At 36.8% G+C, this 17,597-nt stretch overlaps 4 protein-coding genes across 4 annotated transcripts; 2 read left to right on the forward strand and 2 right to left on the reverse strand.

Annotated features, from left to right (window-relative positions):
* Nucleotides 1-607: 607 nt before the first annotated feature.
* LOC111603242 (circadian clock-controlled protein) lies at nt 608-2,330 on the forward strand. Its single transcript, XM_023320748.2, has 5 exons — nt 608-809; nt 873-965; nt 1,036-1,192; nt 1,728-1,861; nt 1,960-2,330. Exons 1-5 carry the CDS (start codon nt 725-727, stop codon nt 2,310-2,312), a joined length of 822 nt encoding a protein of 273 aa, XP_023176516.1. The 5' UTR covers nt 608-724; the 3' UTR covers nt 2,313-2,330.
* An 8-nt stretch (nt 2,331-2,338) lies between these two features.
* On the reverse strand, nt 2,339-7,095 carry LOC111603241 (carbonic anhydrase 2). Its single transcript, XM_023320747.2, has 7 exons — nt 6,920-7,095; nt 4,990-5,102; nt 4,178-4,268; nt 3,840-4,108; nt 3,634-3,784; nt 2,679-2,758; nt 2,339-2,609 (listed from the first exon to the last, which is right to left on the reverse strand). Exons 1-7 carry the CDS (start codon nt 6,969-6,971, stop codon nt 2,433-2,435), a joined length of 933 nt encoding a protein of 310 aa, XP_023176515.1. The 5' UTR covers nt 6,972-7,095; the 3' UTR covers nt 2,339-2,432.
* A 3,847-nt stretch (nt 7,096-10,942) lies between these two features.
* LOC111603240 (Y+L amino acid transporter 2) lies at nt 10,943-14,795 on the reverse strand. Its single transcript, XM_023320746.2, has 7 exons — nt 14,545-14,795; nt 13,561-14,460; nt 12,207-12,720; nt 11,938-12,138; nt 11,732-11,881; nt 11,479-11,656; nt 10,943-11,351 (listed from the first exon to the last, which is right to left on the reverse strand). Exons 2-7 carry the CDS (start codon nt 13,995-13,997, stop codon nt 11,290-11,292), a joined length of 1,542 nt encoding a protein of 513 aa, XP_023176514.1. The 5' UTR covers nt 13,998-14,460; nt 14,545-14,795; the 3' UTR covers nt 10,943-11,289.
* Nucleotides 14,796-15,133: 338 nt separating this feature from the next.
* Nucleotides 15,134-17,587, forward strand: LOC111603255 (coiled-coil domain-containing protein 149). The gene is made up of 6 exons (XM_023320762.2): nt 15,134-15,494; nt 15,551-16,141; nt 16,194-16,301; nt 16,540-16,624; nt 16,679-16,817; nt 16,873-17,587. The coding sequence occupies exons 1-6, from the start codon at nt 15,351-15,353 to the stop codon at nt 17,444-17,446; spliced, it is 1,641 nt and encodes a 546-aa protein (XP_023176530.2). The 5' UTR covers nt 15,134-15,350; the 3' UTR covers nt 17,447-17,587.
* Nucleotides 17,588-17,597: the final 10 nt, after the last annotated feature.

Consider the following 17,597-nt stretch of genomic DNA (forward strand, 5'->3'; position numbering starts at 1 on the left):
TAAAAATATATTAAGATAGATAAAATAATTTAAGATATATTTTTAAATTATAATTTATTATTAATAAACAATTTTGTTTTAAAAGATTTGATGCAAGAAAAATGGAAAATATTTTTTTTATTATAAAATTATAATTTTAAAAAATACTTTTTACTGATTTGTGTATATATTTTTTGTAAAAAGTTATATTTTAAAATACAATCAAATAATATAAAATGTATATTTTGTGATTTTGTATATTATAATGATTTATATATATATAAAACAATTTTAAATATTAATAAAAAATCATAATGTAAAAAATAAAATGTTTTTTGTTTTAATAAAAAATGTCAAATATAATTTTTAAATGCAAATAATTTTTGCTAAAGAAATCGTTTAGATAAAGTGCATTGTGCACCTCGTTTCGCATCTAAAACATATTTGTTCCAAACACACTGATCAAATTGCTCAGCTAGTTAACGTATTTTCCTGAATTATATTAACTTAATCAAACTAGTCGCGGCAACTGCAAGTGCAAGCGGCGCTCAACGCAAGTATCTATTATAGCATACCAGCTGCTACCTGGCTATATATATACATATATATATTATGGGATATATAAGATTCAGCATCTCGCTGAAATAACTCTCATTTGAACGCGAGAAACTCGTATGCTTGGTGAACGGCAAAGCTAAATAGAATTTTACAGAAATATATTTTGTTCACTTATAAATTTGAAACGATGTTCGATGCTCTACAGCTTGGCTTAGTTTGGTTTTTTGTGGCTCTCGGTTATGTGGAGAGCCTGAAATATTATACGGAAAAACGTAAGCGATGCTTTTGGTAGTTTATCAAAAAATTGAATTGAATTTTATATTGCTTAAGCACAGCTCCATATATTGAATCGTGTCGTATCAAAGAGCCCGACTTCACGAACTGCTCAACGCATTCCATACAGGGCTTTCTTAACGAGGTCATCAAAGGTGAGCAGCCCACCTCAAAATCAAAGTGCACACACAAATTTCAAGTATTTCTACTCTTACTAACTCCAAGGCATTCCCGAAATCGAGGAGTCTTTCGGACCAATAGATCCCATGAAACAGGATCAGCTGACATTCACACAAGCGGATAGCGATGTTGCATCTATATCGGCCAATCTAACCGATCTGGTAATACGCGGCTTTGGCAAAATGATAGTCAAGGAAAGCAAGTGAGTAGCTCATAACACTCTCAGTGCACATTGCACTCAAGTCAAGACTATATATTATTATCTTGCTAAGGTCGTCTGGAGACGTCGACAGCAAATATTTATCTAGCACCTAAGCAGAGCGTGTTGTTATTTTTAGACTGAACATTACGAATATGTATTCATTGATAGAGTTACGATAGGGATTTCTCAAAGTATGAACTCATAGTTGGGCCTATTGTTTAAAATTTTGTGTAGCCCAAAAGCAACTTCTTAAATAACTTAAGTTATGAAAACTTTTCGTTCGCATTTAGATATATATTAGAACAAAAAAAAATTGGTTTCATAATTAAAAAGAGACATCTTAGCAATTTAATATATTACTAAAAATTTTCTTATATATTTTAATATATCTTAAGCAAATTGAAGCTAAAAAGATAAAGTTTTCTTGCAAGTAATATAGGTTTAGAGTTGAACTGAAACTCTATGAAATACATACCAACATATACATATATATACAAATTCAAAAAAAGTAAAATTCAATTCAACACCTTTCCAGGGTCAACATTAAGGACTTTAGCTGGCAGGATAAAATATATCTGCCACGAATGCGTTTAGACGGCAAATACAAGATGGTCGGAAGTGTCTTAATAATACCGCTGCACGGCTCCGGCAACATATTTATAGAGATTGGTAAATATACATACATATAGATATATAGATATATATATATATATATATATATATATATATAGAAAATATAACAACAAATATATATTATTTTATTTTAGATGATCTTGACATTCTGCTCAAAGCCAAGACGCGACTGTACGAGAAGGGCGGCTACACCTTCTACAATGTGACTGATGTGAGTGTTAAGGTAAAGGTCGGCCATGTGCGTACATATTTGGACAATCTGTTCAATGGGCACAGCAAGGAGGTGGAGCAGACCACGAATCAGTTCTTCAATGACAACTGGAGAGATTTCTTTGAAACATTTCGTCCACTGATTGTGGGCACTCTGGAGCGCACCATGCTCGATCTGCTGAGGAAGATGTTTAGCGTGATGCCGGCCAATTTCTTCGTGGAGGACATACCCAATTCGCTGTTACTTTATGGTCGCAAATCACGTCTGATAGCATAGCATTGTTTACTTATTGAGAGGATTTTAGCTTACAATTAAATAATAAATGCGAAAAGAACTAGGTGCTTAAAACTAATCTAGCGTAGCATGGCACACAGAGCATCCACACAGTTTGGCCACTCAATAGAACCAATCGTACTTGAGATAGTCGCCCTCGTGCTTCAGAGCCGCAATCGATGTGTGACGCACGTGACCCGTACGCGCGAAAATCCGACGATTGCCAACCGGCTGCAACGTTCGGAAGTTGTCCACCAAGGCGCCATCTTGAGTATCCGACAGCTGGCGGAAGCGAGAAATCTGCGAAAGGAATAACAAATCACATTAATCAGGCGCACTGTGTGTGGCTATGCTGCAGGCGAGACTCACCTGCTTGGGCGATATGGGTATGGGATCGGGAAACAGTATCCAGGTGACGGCCTCCGAGCAGGGCGGCGTAGTTAGCGAACCTGCAAACAAAATGCAAATGTTAAAAGCCATTCGCTCATTAACTCACACACTGTCATCCAATCAACAGTCATGCAATTTTACATGACATATGACACGGTGGCAGCCGTAACGCTGCACCCATGCAAAACATGTAGGAATTCTGGGCATTGACATGCAACTGACTGCCTCATACTCGCTCACTTAACAAAGGGAATTCTGATATGTATAAAAAACATTTGTATTGGAACTTATTAGTGAGAGTCTAGCTATATCAGAGTCGGCTATAATCGACTGTCTAATGCTCGCTCGGATGTCACTCAAATTTACTAAAACAATGTCAACATTTGGCGTAAAAAATTAAAATTAATTATGAATCTTTATACAATATTTGGTCACTCTAACTTAGAGCAGCGATTGAGGTGACGCTAATTACCTTAGATAACAAATGTTCATGATGTCTAAACGACAGAAGTACCCGCATAATTTGGTCACCCTAAATTTTTCTTAATATTTATAATAAAATTTGGTCACCCTAATTAATAGAGTTTAAGTTTTAAAGTGGCGCTATTGGCCTTAGCTAATAAATTTAGATGCATTATTGTTATAACTTCGAATTATCAACATAAATTAATGCAACATATGGTCACCCTAGTTTTAAAAATGCGCATTATTGTTATAACTTCGAATTATCAACATAAATTAATGCAACATATGGTCACCCTAGTGTATCCGCTACATATTGCTCGATCAAACACTTGTCACAGCTGAAGCAGTTATTTAGCTATATAAACTATATTTATTACTTCGAGTCTCCCTCACAACTCAATATACGCCTTTCTCACTTCAATGAGCGGGTATTTGAAAATCAATTATACGCCCCGTTAGCCACACTTACCCTTGTACGTATAGAACTTGTCCACATCCACATTCGCTATCAGCGAGGATAGCGAAAATGTGACATTTAGCGCTGCCTCCTGATTGGCATCCGCGATCAGGTGCAGATGACGATTGATGGTAACCAGCCCCTGGCCCTCGTCCTCATCCAGCTAAAGTGCGAATCGAAATTAGCATGGAACTCATTTACATAATGCCAGCACTCACATTGAAAAAGAAGCCAAGCACCGCGGCGCCATCAGGATGGTTGAGCGCCTCGCCAATCGTCGCATATTTCTTGTTGCGATGCACAATATGCATTTCCATGGTGTAGCGAATGTCGTTGATAACGTGCTCGGAGCCACGATTGTTTTTGTCGCCCCAATGGAAGTGCAGACCCTCCACTTCGAACTCGCCGGGCAGCTTAGCGCCTCGCACGTAGGGCAGAAACTCATACTGTTCCTCGCTGCTATTTAGCTTGGGTATGCCAATGGAGACTGTAAAATGCAATTGCGATAATTAATCATTGCAATTATGCTGGCTAAGCTGTAACAGCCACCACTCACCCGTATGCCCATTGTTGATCATCTTCAGCGGATACGGCAGCAGATTGTGATAGCCAATCATATCCACTGCCGGCATGTGGACGGGTATTGTCTGGAATGAGATGAGTTGTTTAAACAATTAACAGTTAATTAAATTGCTCTCTTCAACGGCTACACTGAGCGAAATAGGGCTTCTCAATAAAAATTTATTAATATAAACAAATACTTTTATGCTTTATTACAAACAAATCGAATTGATTTTAATAAATGTATATATAAATTTTATTAAATATTTTTATCATTTAAACTATTTAAAATATTTATTTTCAACAAGTTTAATTTTTTAATAATTACAAAATCTAAATGTATTATTTTTGCTAAATAAAATATAGAAAATATTTAATATTTTTTAGAGTTTTAAATTTATTTCTTATATTTTCAAAATTGTTGTGATGATTAAAATGTTTTTCCTTTAAATATTTAATTCTCAAATATACATATATTTTTGAAGATAAATTAACATTTATATGTTAATTACTATTTTCAAATTTTAAAAATTATTCAAAAATATATTTATTAAAAATTGAACATTATTTTTTTAATATATAAAAAGTATTCAGTTAATGGTCGAACCAAAATATTTTTTTTAATTGCTGTTTTTATTTGCAATCTGTCTTATACCAGACAATAAACAAATTTGTTAACAATAATATGAAAAGAAAATGTTTTTTTTTTAAATTTGATTTGAATTTGAATTTAGTTTAAAACTGAATAATTAGTTCAATAAACTAATTGGAGTATCAGTATATTAAGATCTTTTCCAATGTACTCACATGACTGGAGGTGATGGCTATGGGTGATTGTGTCTTGCCCGCACAGTGTCCATGATGACGCGCCCAACGCCTCTGATTGGGCTCCGAGTAGCCAAACACATGACTATTGACCACTGCAAAGGAGAAACGATGGCAAATTGATAAATGTATGTTAGACGATGAGTCGCACTGCGTGCCTAGTGCTAACCATAACTAACTATATAAAGTAATAGTGCGGAAACATCAGAACCATATCACGTGCGTCGCACATTGAGCTTATCAGTGACATATACGAGCAGTTGTGAATTATTGCAAATAAATGGGAGCGCAAACAAATGTTAACTGTTTGCTGCCTGGCAAATAGATAAATCAATAAATGAATTTTATAAAGAAAGCACAAGGGCACGCTAAACACAATATATATATATATAAGTCTATATAGATATCGACACACACTCATTGATATTGATATTGATATAGATAATGAGCGCAGCAAGTAAATATTTTTCAATAATTTTTGCCACCTGTCTGACTACACGGTACCAACTTAAGTTATACAAGTCAAAAGGAAATTGAGCCCATGATAACTGAAGAGGTTTACCCACATAGAAAGCCAATAGCGAAACTGGCTATTAGCATGCATATCATATGACAATTATATATTTCTACACGTCTCAATTAGCGCGCAGATAGAAAAATATTTACTTTTGCATTTATTCTAATTGGCATTATAGGAATAATCAATTAGAGTAACAAGTAAAAAGTAGATCAAGAAACGATCGTGAGATTGAGGTAACTGATGGGAACTAATGCGAGCACATAATATTATCGACGAGGTTTTACGTCATAATTGAAAAAAACTTACTATAACTTTAATAATAATGATAATACTAATAATACTAATAAGAATAATAATGGAAATGGTAATAAGAATTGAGAGAGTACATGCAGTACGCCAACCCAGTCAGACTGCCGACCTGGGGCATCATAAAGCAATAAAAGTTAATTATATAATAATAAAATATATATCAATAATAAATAATATTCCGTGAATAAATTCAAAACACATAACAATAATTATATCAATAAAAATAAAAAACGTACTGTGCTCACAGCTCACAGCATCGCCTCAACGCTAAAGAGCTTTGGCTGAATTAATGATCTTTCTAGCTAATACCTGAATTAATTAAAGACTAAGAGTTCAACAGCGATCATATGATGATCTCTGCAGTGAACGCCTTAGTTCTTAACTTAGCTAATTAATTGATTATTTAAGAATTAGCACTTGAACATTGCTTTGTTTTCATTTTGCCGAGTGGAACTTCACGATCTGATCACGTAACAGATAAGTCTGTTATATAAGTTGGGTATTCATTAGCTACCAGCCTATTTATATCACTGAAGTGTGCTTCATCAAAATCAATGACAGCAATAAATGTATTAATTGGTATTTCGCAGCTGAAACAGTTTCAAGTGCACGTAAATACCATAAATCTACAGCAATCAAATTTGTAAAGTGTGCCTTCAGAAGTGCCCGGCATTGTGTACTATCATAAGTTGGTAAATATCTAAATATAGCTATCAGAGTCAGGCATATATCTATACTATGATTCACAATAGCCTTGACATTTGGTGACACTCTGTCAGGTCGTACGCCTTTTGTTGAATTATCAAAGATAAGAGCTATCAAATATGTCTGAATCAGTTCCATGTTGGGCGGGAAATTAATACTGATTGGGTTTTGCCGAGCACCTTCAATATGTATGATTATCACTTTTGATTTCCATTGATTTATTTGATGACTGCACTTTTGGTACAATGGTACAACGGCCGAAAATATCACATGACCACAGCCTGTCGCCTGTGGCCTTCCGCCTGCTGCCTGCCGCCTGTTGTTGCCTTTTGTCAGCCTGTCAGCTGATATATAACACTTGGCTATCACAATATTTACCTTGAGACCAGCAGATCACAAGAAAAGCTGCTGGTAGTATTAGCAGGTGCATCGCAGGCGTTTATTGTTAGTATTATTATTGCAAAGTTATATTTCAAGGTTTACTCCGCCTACACTGAGCAGCTCCTGGTCACTGAGCACTGTGAACACCTTGCAACACCTTTGCGCTTGGCCGGTTGGTTCTAAACTGCGCGGACGTTTAACGTTTGAAGCACCTTCACAACTTCCCCAAGCGTCAACGAACTAATTGAAAAATTCGAAAGCTTAAATCCCCGCATATAGCGCGTGCTCCACACTCTCGACACCAGCCATAAAATACAAGTCAGTCTAGGTTAAAGTTGATGACTTAGAGATACCCTGTATCTAGGTTGTCATACTTGTTACTGGGTACGATTTACTTATACTATTTATTATGTACTAGGTACTAGGTACTCTTTGCTGTAATTTTAAGCTATATATATAAGGTTCTGTATTGAAGGTACGACGTAATTAGGTACCAGGTGCGCAGCACTATACGCAAGCTATTAGATACTAGCAACTTGCTTCTAAGGATAAAGTACTAGGTACAAAGTACTATATACAAGCTACTAGGTACTAGGTACTGGGTGCTATGTAGAAGGTACAATGTACTAGGTATAAAGAAGGTACTAGATACTAGGTACTATATACTGGATACTATGTATAAGGTACTAGGTACTATATACTGAATACTATGTACAAGGTACTAGGTACTATATACTGGATACTATGTACAAGGTACTAGGTACAAAGTGCAAGGTAATATGTACAAAGAACTATATACAAGGAACTAGGTGCAAGGTACTATAGACAAGGTACTTACACACTGAACTATACAACACAGTAGGTACTATATGCGATTATAGTTGTACATATATTAATATTGATCTGTTTTACTTTAATTCAGTTATATAATTAGACACAATCATTATACACTTCACAGCACTTTAACGGGGTATACACAAATAAACATTCAAGCAAGTCGCATGCCACTATCGTAATCGCACGAACCACTCCAGACTACGACCGAGCACACGATCGATCCATCGATCGTTTTGCCTCTGGGTATTGAAGTATTGAGCTGTAGTAGCTTTGCTCTAATGCCGTCCGCTTAATGAAATCGAGTTTGAAGTAGCATTACGTGCGCCTAAAATTCACTTCAACTAACTGCAACACACTGCGTAGGCTTAACATTAATTAGAATGAAAAAAGAAAATGAAGATGATTAATCACAATTCGCGCTCGCCTAATGCTGAAAGCAAACACAAGAAGGAAACGGCTTTCAATCATTTGATAATATTTTGTTTTGCATTCCAGCTCTTATATAGGGCTGAGACACACATAATGCCTGGTAAATATTGACAATATCAGAAGAAGAAGAAGAAGAACAAGCAAAACGCAACTAATTATTCGCGTGGCTATCAAATTCGAATAAAACTCGATGAGCCCAAACAAAGTCATTCAGCGAATTTTCACACGTTAAGTGTGAGAGCTTTTCGTATGAGTAAACATAGATACGATAAACTTTATATGACTATGACTAGCAGATGTAAGTTTTGATTACGTATAGATAGAGAACCGAATTCATCTGTTGCAATTTACACTGGAAAACTCCCAACAACAGTTATTTACACGTATTTAATTTAAAAAAAAATACCCATTCTATTATTGGTTCTAAATTCAGCTATGTTTTCATGTACAGACCCAGCGCAGCCAACATAACAAACCAAAGATTTGTGTACAAATTCAAGTGATTCATTTGAAATCGAATTCCAATTGATCAACAATTGTAGAAATTCTGATTTTTCAGTGCATAAACATTTTCATTTACATCTGTATCGGAAGCTCGTGACTTTTATGGATATTGCAAAGAGACGAAATCGTGCTCCACAATTCGAAAACGAATGCATTTGAACCTACATCTACTTATGAGCTCGTACATTATATGATAATATGCCAGACAGTTGGAATTTCAATTGAATTCAGTTCCGAACTCCAATCTAGACCTTGAGCAAAAAACAAAAAACATTTCGAGTAATTAGTAGTTATCCTCACATGCACATAATAGGCGCGATATATAGATAACCTACATTTTATTTATTTTTTTTAATTGAGTTTCATAATTTATAGAAATGACCGCAATCAATTAGAAGTGAAATGTATATGTTGCTTGCTTTAAAGTCTAAATTTGTAGAACATTTTGGAAACGCGTGATAATTGTTAGTTTGTCTTATTTAAATGATTTAACACGAACTCTTAATGACAGCCGAAAAAGAGACGTGTTAATCGGTGGCATATGATGAGCACGTGCTGGAATTGCAGGATATTATACATAATATCGATATAATGGCTTTACCCTAATTAAGCTGGGAAATGTTTGCTTTTCCCTTAAGTCGAACTAAATATGGAACTAGTTAGCTAGCTATCTATTAACAAACAATTAAAGCAGCGAAAAAATTGTTAACTGTGTCAAGATGAAATTCCCATAGGCTTAATAAATATTAAACTCAACTCAACTCAACTCAACTTAAGACTAAAACTAATAAAAACAATACTATAAAAATACATTATTAATTAACACATCCTAAAGTTGTGTTTTCATACTCGTTCAAGCATAGAAGGGAGTATATAGGGTTCTTTCAACCATTTTTCTATTCGATCATCTGTCAGCCGTTAGATGTTCTGTCTTGGCATCCCTCGATTTTTCCGCCTTTTCGTTCGTCCATCCTTCGGTACATTCTACAGTCTGCTGTTCAGTAAATCCGACCATTCGTCTGTCCGTCCTTCCGTTCATCCTTCCTTCCGTTTACCTTTTTTCCTTCTGTAATCGATGAGAAGACTGCCCTGTTGGGCATGCCCTTGACATGACATCGATTTTATACTATATCTGGATTAGACAGAGTTTATCATAGGTTAGACGATTTCCTTCTAGAACATATCTGTATATACAAATCAGTATAGATCTATATAAATTGTCCGCACAGTGGGCGCAGCGCTGGCTCATTGGGAATGCAGAACGTTTCACATCCGAAATGATGATCACATTAAAGCACAATTATTCAAACATTAAAGAAAGCAATAAAGCTGAATTTTACTGATCATGACAATACTTAAGTAATTTGTCTTTTCACTGGCATATATTTAAAAACCTATAAAAATAGAAATAAAAAACAATAACAAAGGCAAGCAAACGGCGCTGAATTTAGCGCATGTGAGCGTTTGGCCCATACAAAACACTTAGCTAGAGATACGCGAAATCTTGATCAGATATAAGCAAATAGTGGGTCATGCGCAGCATATCAAGCAGCCGAAAGGTGCACTATACTTTTATCAATTAAAAACACCTAGATATTGAGATCTATTCATGGCATATATATAATAGACAGATATACAGAGTACTACATGTGCTTCGTTCATGTTCTCAGTCACAATCCACACAGCTGTCGTCATGCGCCAGCGACGTGCCGGGCATGTCCAACAGCTATTTGCGCGGACAGTAGTTGGAGGTTTATTTTTAGACAAAAACTGCCAAAAAGTTGAGCATCGTACATTATACTGTCTTACTTGGCTTAAAAATAATATTTATTTAATATTTATACAGCTTATCAGCGATAATGGATTGGTCGGACATTGACAATGACAACAATTACGCCGTGGCCATATGCTAAAGTATTTAAAATATTACAATTAGCATAGCATACTTTTTATATGCCTAGAGCTATCGCCTAAAAGATGACAGTTAACATATAAAAGATTCTTTATTCAATTTCTCTTAAGTTATCGAATACAAGTTGTAATGTAAAATGAGAAACAGTAATAATATCAAACGTACGCAAATATTTAACTCGAATCAATTTAGGAAGTCTGTGGCTAATAAATTATTAATGTATTATGAGCTTTGGCATATTACATTGGTGTACTTTGGTATAATATTAGTATGATTAAATAATAATAATATAATTTATAAAACTAAGTACACACATACGTGCGATCTGGCAAACATTTAAATATAGTCTATGATACGCGATACAAATTGGATCGGTTTAAGCTAAAATAAAAACAATTTTCAAATTGTTCCTAGTCATGTAAATAGGATACAAATAATCAAATATCTAATTTGAGTTGTAACAATTTACGTAATCCACGAATGTCTCAAAATCAAAAATATAAAAATAATATTCGCTGTCTTTGCACTTATGGTCCTTTCTTTCTCTTCTTTTTTCTTTTTTTGTGATGTATCGATTGTGATGGATCAATTGTGATGTATCGATTGTGATGTATTGATTGTGATGTATAATATATATGTGATGAATTCCCTTGTTGATAAGGCTTAGTGGTCACCTCGCCTTGAATTAATCCTGCTTCTCCTCCTTGGCGGACAAAAAAAGTTTTTGGCACGTAAATGTCACCGAATCTAAAAAGTAAATAAAAATAGATTATTTAGCTGTTAACATGTGAATGCGTAAATAAGGGTTTTAATGTCCAATCGTGGCAATTATCAAGGACAAAGACCCCATGGCACACGCCGTTTATGTACGCACCAATCGCGTGCTGCACCCATGTTGGTTTGTTCTTCCACACGATGCCGACGTAATAGAATGGTATGCCAATTAGCGTTATTAGCAAGCCCATAGCAACCTCAAATGGCGCAACATAAACCGGAACGACTACCAGAAAAGCGCACACAATGACAAACACTGCGGGTATCCACAAAGAAACCTGACCAATGAAAAATATTTATATATTTATATATGGACATTGTCAAAAAATGCAAAAGAAAGCCGAACAACTCACTTTAATTGGACGCTCCATATTGGGGCGCTTGTAGCGAAAGTACAAAACAGCCGACACTGATAGCATAATAAAGAAAGATTCCACAATGCTGGCATAAGTGATAAGCACATACACATCGCTTACAAGCAGCATCACAATTGAGAGCAGACACTGCAGAGCAAACAAGTTCAATTAGTCAACTTCCTTTAATCAACAAGTCGACTTACCAGAAAAGCCAGTGAAGGCAACGGTGTATAACTTTTAACACTGATGTGAGAGAGCACTGCGGGCATATGTCCATTTCGAGCACCCACAAAGCACATACGCGACGAGGTCATAATGTGCACAGAGAGGCCGCCAAAGGCCGATATGGCCACCATAATGGGAATGATCAGGGCGAAGTTGCCCATAATCTTGTTGCCAAAGGTCTACAATGAAATATAAAATAAATGACGTTAATATAATCTCAAGCTCATTATAAGACAGCTGCACTTACCACAGCAATGGCATTGGAGGCGATCATTTCGGGCGCAGATAGCACAGCCAGATAGGCCATATTGGCCAGCACATAAATTCCAGTTACCAAGGGCAACGATATATAAATAGCACGTGGTAAATTGCGATATGGATCACGCAGTTCCTCGGTCATAAAATTCAAGTAATTCCAACCGGCGTATGAGAAAATGCCGGAATAAAATGCCACCGACAGCTTGCCGGGGTCCGTTTCCGTATTCTCAAAAGGTTTATCGAAATTCTCCGTATGACCCATTAGCATCCAAGCCAAGCCAACGATAATGATCAAAACCAAAGCCGCAATTTTGGTGAACATTATAACGTTCTGCATTTTCGTTGTGATCTTCATATAATAGCAGTTCAAGTAGGTCAAAAAACATATGGTAACCGCTGCCAACAGCTGCAGGGCCAGCTTTGGAATCTCACAACCATCGGCGAAAAATGGCTGCAGAACGTAGGAAGCGAATGTAAGACCCATTATAGCATTTGTCGTCGGCCTAAAATAAATAAATAATTAAATAAAAATACTTTCACGTTAATAAATATAACAAACTTATCAAGAAACATGCAAACAAAAGAATTCAAAAGTATTTGTGAGAGCGCAAGTGTTTGCAAATATTTCCATTGTATGTATATGAATGCTAATGTATTATCATCTAGATTGGAATAAATCATAATTTATATACACATATATATGTATGTATAAATAGATTTACCAGTTTGAAGACACATGTCAATTAAGTTTAATTTAAACACAAAAATTTAACAACCTCGAAGGTTGAACCTAGACGTCAAATATATCGAAGCCTATAGATAAAGTTTAGATAGATATAAATAGGTATATATACGTTACAAGAACCTGCACTAAACAAAGAGGTATCAGTGTAATAGGAATAAATATTTTGGCAACAGGAGTAAACAAACATAAATAACGTTTCGCTTTTGTTATAGTACGGAATGCGTATCGTATCGGAAGGAACCAAAATAGCATTGCGATAATAACAATAAAAAGTCGTTAATGCAATCGCATTGCTTATCACAGCAATTCAACGTCTGCACTAATCAAACAAACAGTCTATTGGCAATAATTAACTTGATAAGCAACTGTTTTGCTTTGTGAAAATTAATAGAAACTGAAAGCGTTGACCTTGGCCCAGACCTATGTTAATTGTAAGCTTGGAAATCTCTGTATTTCAATTGACTCGTCAATTGAAAGGTAAGACGCAACAATCACTTGAATTGCGTAAGCCGTTCGTTTAACCCAATGTAAATAGAAAGAAAGAGGTTAAACATAGACTATTCAATGAAATTCATGAATAGAAAAACAAAATACTCACACAAAAATCATCATAGCATCCCATAGATAGAGGAAAGCGGGCAGCGATCCGTATGCCTCGAAGATATAGGCATAATCCCCACCCGACTTGGGTATGGCAGTGCCTAATTCCGCGTAGCATAGAGCACCGACCATGGAGAGCAGGCCGCATAGCACCCAAATGACCAGGGATGTGCCCACAGCATCCACCTCCTGCAGGACGCCCTTGGGCGAGACAAATATGCCCGAGCCAAAGATAATGCCGAGTATAATGGCCACGCCTTCGAGTAGACCCAACTGTTTTTTCATCACAACACGACTACTGTCCGATTCAGCAGATCCCTCTCGCTTGGCATCCTTATCCTTGGTCACAACTGCCACAATGCTGGGCGGATTCTCAGTGTTTGGTGTGAGCAACACCATTTCGCTCGTCGGTGACTGCAAATCATTGGACGCCATTCTCTCAATGTGTTCGTGTGTGTGTGTGCTGAGGAGCGTTAATGCCTGACACGCACGCTACGTTTCGAGTACAAAACTAGACTGACCAAAACGGACTGACTTTCAAATGTGTGTGGTGTGTCCAGCTAATTGATTAAGCAAGCCAGAGGAGTGTCGTCTCGTGTTTCATTTGATTAGAATGAAGTGGCGGTGTGTGTAGGGGGTTGATCTGTATGGGGATGTTAACGTATGTGGTGTGACGTTTGCTGGCTTATCATGAATTTATGGCTTAACTCTCGCATTCACTAATCCGCCGGTCTCTCTTTTCATTCATTGTTTTGCTAACCAGCTTCCTACAACTATATTCGACTCTTTTTAACCAATGCAGCGTCTGTCACACCGTGTTTCTCGCACATGTAATTGACTTTTTGCAAAAAAAAACTAAAATTTGTTAAAAATATTTGTACTTCGTGATTTTAATTAGCTGTAAGATGGTAAATAAAAGTTAGGAACATTAAATAAGATAATTGTTTAGCCAACAACAGCAAGTTTTCATTGAATTAATTACCAATAAGCAATCTGCACGTTTTGCGAAGCACGAAAAGAAACAAAAGAAAATTGTTGATGTATCGATATAGGTATTTGTAGACATCGTATTGTAAACCCGCGAATTTGCTTGGGTAAGTCGTCTTCTTAGCTACCGTAGGAAAACAATACAGTTTAGTGTTTCATATAGCTTTGTTTTTTAGAAAATCATTTACGTTGACGGAGATTAGCTTGTTTGCGTATTTATTAAACGTTAACAATTTCGAGTTGCCGATAACACACTACAAATGTGGTGGAATATCGATACCAACTCTTCGATATATGCAAATAACAGCTGCGCACAATCCATATGAACCATTAAACCTCTAGTATTTAACTTAAGAGATGTTATTTTTTACTGTTAAGATCTATTATAAATATATTTATAATTAAATTAAACTTATTGGATTAATGAATATTGATTGATATGCTTAGATGTTTGTTTCCATTATATTATTGCGCTTTCCAACACTCTCGTTTTGGCGCAAAAATCAAGCAAGTTAAGTATGTGCATGTTGAATTTTAGTCTGGCAACAATTAAGCTTAACACCTGCTGCTCCTGTTTGAAAAATTAAGCAACACTAACATTCAAATTTTGTGAATTGCGCAGCCGCAAATAAAATTGATTAATTTTCTATGGACTAACAGCATATAAAGAAATTGCTGAACTTAAAAGCGAGCGGAGCACGTTGACAGCTTTGTATACAATATTTACATTATTGAATTAAAAATTAAAAATCAAATCAATGCATAACTAACGGCTGTTCATGTCAAACACAACGAGCTTAAATGTATTTAAGAGGAACATATGGAGACATGGACACAGACGATGGACAGAGCAATGCTAGTAATAGCAATAGCAACACCAACATTGTCAATGTCAATCAATACGACTATATGTTTGGCAAGCATATGGAAAACTATAATGTGGAGGTAAGCCAAAAGATAATCCGAGAATTGACAACAGTTTGAAGTCCTCTCTTTTGCAGACGTCAGCGGTGCATCGGAAGCTTCAGAGTAAAATTGAAGCATTGCGCATTTTGCGCCAGGAGCTGGAACAGTTTCGCGTCGAACGTGATCAGTACAAATTGATGGCTGAGACGCTGCAGTTGCGTTACTCAGCCATGAAGCGAAATAGTGAACTGTTAGCCGGGAATGGCAATGCGTGCGGCGCCTTAAGTCACAATTCGAGTCTTGCAGCGCTGCTGCACGAGACGCGCGAATTGAATCTCAAGCTAAACACCGAGGTGGAGGCGCTGAAGCAGCGACTAAGCGAACTGCAGGGCGACATGGAGCTGTTACGTGAGAGGGAGTCCAATAGCAAATCCCGATTGCAGACTCTGCTGAACGAACACGCGGCTCACAACAAGGAGGGGCTGCAATGGAAACGGGAGCGCGCAAATTTCATTTGCCATCTGGAGAATCTGAAAAAGAAGAACGCACAATTAGCATATGATCTCAAGGGTATTATTGATGAGAAGGAAGAACTAATAACGGAGCGGGATGCTTACAAGTGCAAGGCGCACAGGCTTAACCATGAACTCTTGGTGGCCCTTAAGGCCAATAAAATGCATCCAAAGGTGAGCCCAATACATATGTAAAGAGAATTCATATAATTATCAAGTTTTTCAGTTGCTCGACATTGATGGCGTGCTGCTAGAGAACAAGTACCTACACGAACGTGTGAAGATTCAGGAGAGCGAGCTCGAACTGACTAAGCAGTCAGTCAGCAAATATAAGGTAAGCTTAGCAGCTTTTGTAGACCATATGCCATCTGTTTGTTTCAATGATAAACTTGGCAAACTTACCATATAGTAGGCTATAAATAAAAGCTAGCTGCTCTTTGTTCAGCTGCCTAAATAACAGAGCGACTTAGGCAACCCAAGCTTAGAGTCCTCATTCGACTCTGATTAAATTAATATTACCTTACTTATATGCATGATATGTTTTACATATTGCAACATCGACGTATGCTTAGACCATGCTGGAGGCCAAACGTAAAAAGGGCATCGTGAAGCTCGGTGGCAGCACAAATGATGAAACCATATTGAGTCCTCGGCAAGGTGAGTTTTGCTTAATCTCTATTTTTCATGATTTCTAAATATTTGATTTTATAGTTAAAACTATACTGGAGAGCGGCATTGATTTGCCTGGCAAAACAGAGACCATACACGATCTGAAATCCTTGTGCTTGGCGCTGTTGGATAACCTGAACGATAAAAACTTGGCATTGACGCACCAGAAGCGCACCAACAAGTTGGTCATAAAAACACAATACTCCGAAATTCAATTAAATTAAATTCCCTTTTAGAATACTCGCTAGCAAAATGGCAGAGCTAGAACAACGGTGGCAGCAACTGCTTAGCGGAGACTCCGAGAATACCACATTGGAGGATGTGAACGAGGAGGAGGAAGAGGAACTGGGCTATGCGCCATCGCAGCTGCTGCTCAATGGCTATTGTGCAGCCATGGTCGATGATGTGGGTCCTGATGAAACGGAAACAACAGCAGTCAAAACAGCTGAAACCACAAACACACATTTATCCGAGCCATATGATACGAGGTCAGCGGGAGTGCTACAGTCTGATGATGGCATGTCCTCGCTATCCTCAGAGTCGGCCGACTCCTCTGTTTATGGCATAGACGTACGACTGAATGAGCTAGCGATCAATACATATAAATCGACGTCGCCAACAACAGATTCCGGCAATTATAATGGCACACCGCGCGTGTCCAGCGCTGTCGTTAGAGAACGTAAGGAGGATCTCAAAGATTTGCCTCCACATTTGGCTGATTTAGTGCAGAAAGCACTTAACGAATTGGATATGAGGGACTACGAGGCGATGGTCACAATACGCGCTGAGAACGCTGCAAAAATGCATTAGTTGTAAACTAGTTGAATGTTATGTGTAATGCTTTCATGCATACCTATTCATAATAAGCATATCGTGCTTATGCCGTTATATACAAAACGAATTATAAACTACATATATTTATCTATTGTTTACAGCGTACAATAAACAAATGTGTGCGAAA

Source organism: Drosophila hydei, unplaced genomic scaffold, assembly GCF_003285905.1.
Source record: "Drosophila hydei strain 15085-1641.00,03,60 unplaced genomic scaffold, DhydRS2 tig00000290-arrow-arrow-pilon, whole genome shotgun sequence".
Taxonomy (NCBI): domain Eukaryota; kingdom Metazoa; phylum Arthropoda; class Insecta; order Diptera; family Drosophilidae; genus Drosophila; species Drosophila hydei.

Bases quoted from the DNA above. Each gene is read 5' to 3' on its own strand.
- LOC111603242 (XM_023320748.2), top strand. From the start codon at position 725: ATGTTCGATGCTCTACAGCTTGGCTTAGTTTGGTTTTTTGTGGCTCTC. The intron at 810-872 runs GTAAGCGATGCT...GCTTAAGCACAG, and splicing joins GAAATATTATACGGAAAAAC to CTCCATATATTGAATCGTGT. The intron at 966-1,035 runs GTGAGCAGCCCA...ACTAACTCCAAG, and splicing joins TCTTAACGAGGTCATCAAAG to GCATTCCCGAAATCGAGGAG.
- LOC111603241 (XM_023320747.2), bottom strand. From the start codon at position 6,971: ATGCACCTGCTAATACTACCAGCAGCTTTTCTTGTGATCTGCTGGTCT. The intron at 3,785-3,839 runs GTGAGTGCTGGC...TTCGCACTTTAG, and splicing joins TGCTTGGCTTCTTTTTCAAT to CTGGATGAGGACGAGGGCCA. The intron at 2,759-3,633 runs GTAAGTGTGGCT...TTTTGTTTGCAG, and splicing joins CAAGTTCTATACGTACAAGG to GTTCGCTAACTACGCCGCCC.
- LOC111603240 (XM_023320746.2), bottom strand. From the start codon at position 13,997: ATGGCGTCCAATGATTTGCAGTCACCGACGAGCGAAATGGTGTTGCTC. The intron at 11,882-11,937 runs GTAAGTCGACTT...TTTGCTCTGCAG, and splicing joins TGCCTTCACTGGCTTTTCTG to TGTCTGCTCTCAATTGTGAT. The intron at 11,352-11,478 runs GTGCGTACATAA...TTTACTTTTTAG, and splicing joins ATGGGTGCAGCACGCGATTG to ATTCGGTGACATTTACGTGC.
- LOC111603255 (XM_023320762.2), top strand. From the start codon at position 15,351: ATGTATTTAAGAGGAACATATGGAGACATGGACACAGACGATGGACAG. The intron at 15,495-15,550 runs GTAAGCCAAAAG...TCTCTTTTGCAG, and splicing joins TGGAAAACTATAATGTGGAG to ACGTCAGCGGTGCATCGGAA. The intron at 16,818-16,872 runs GTTGGTCATAAA...ATTCCCTTTTAG, and splicing joins CACCAGAAGCGCACCAACAA to AATACTCGCTAGCAAAATGG.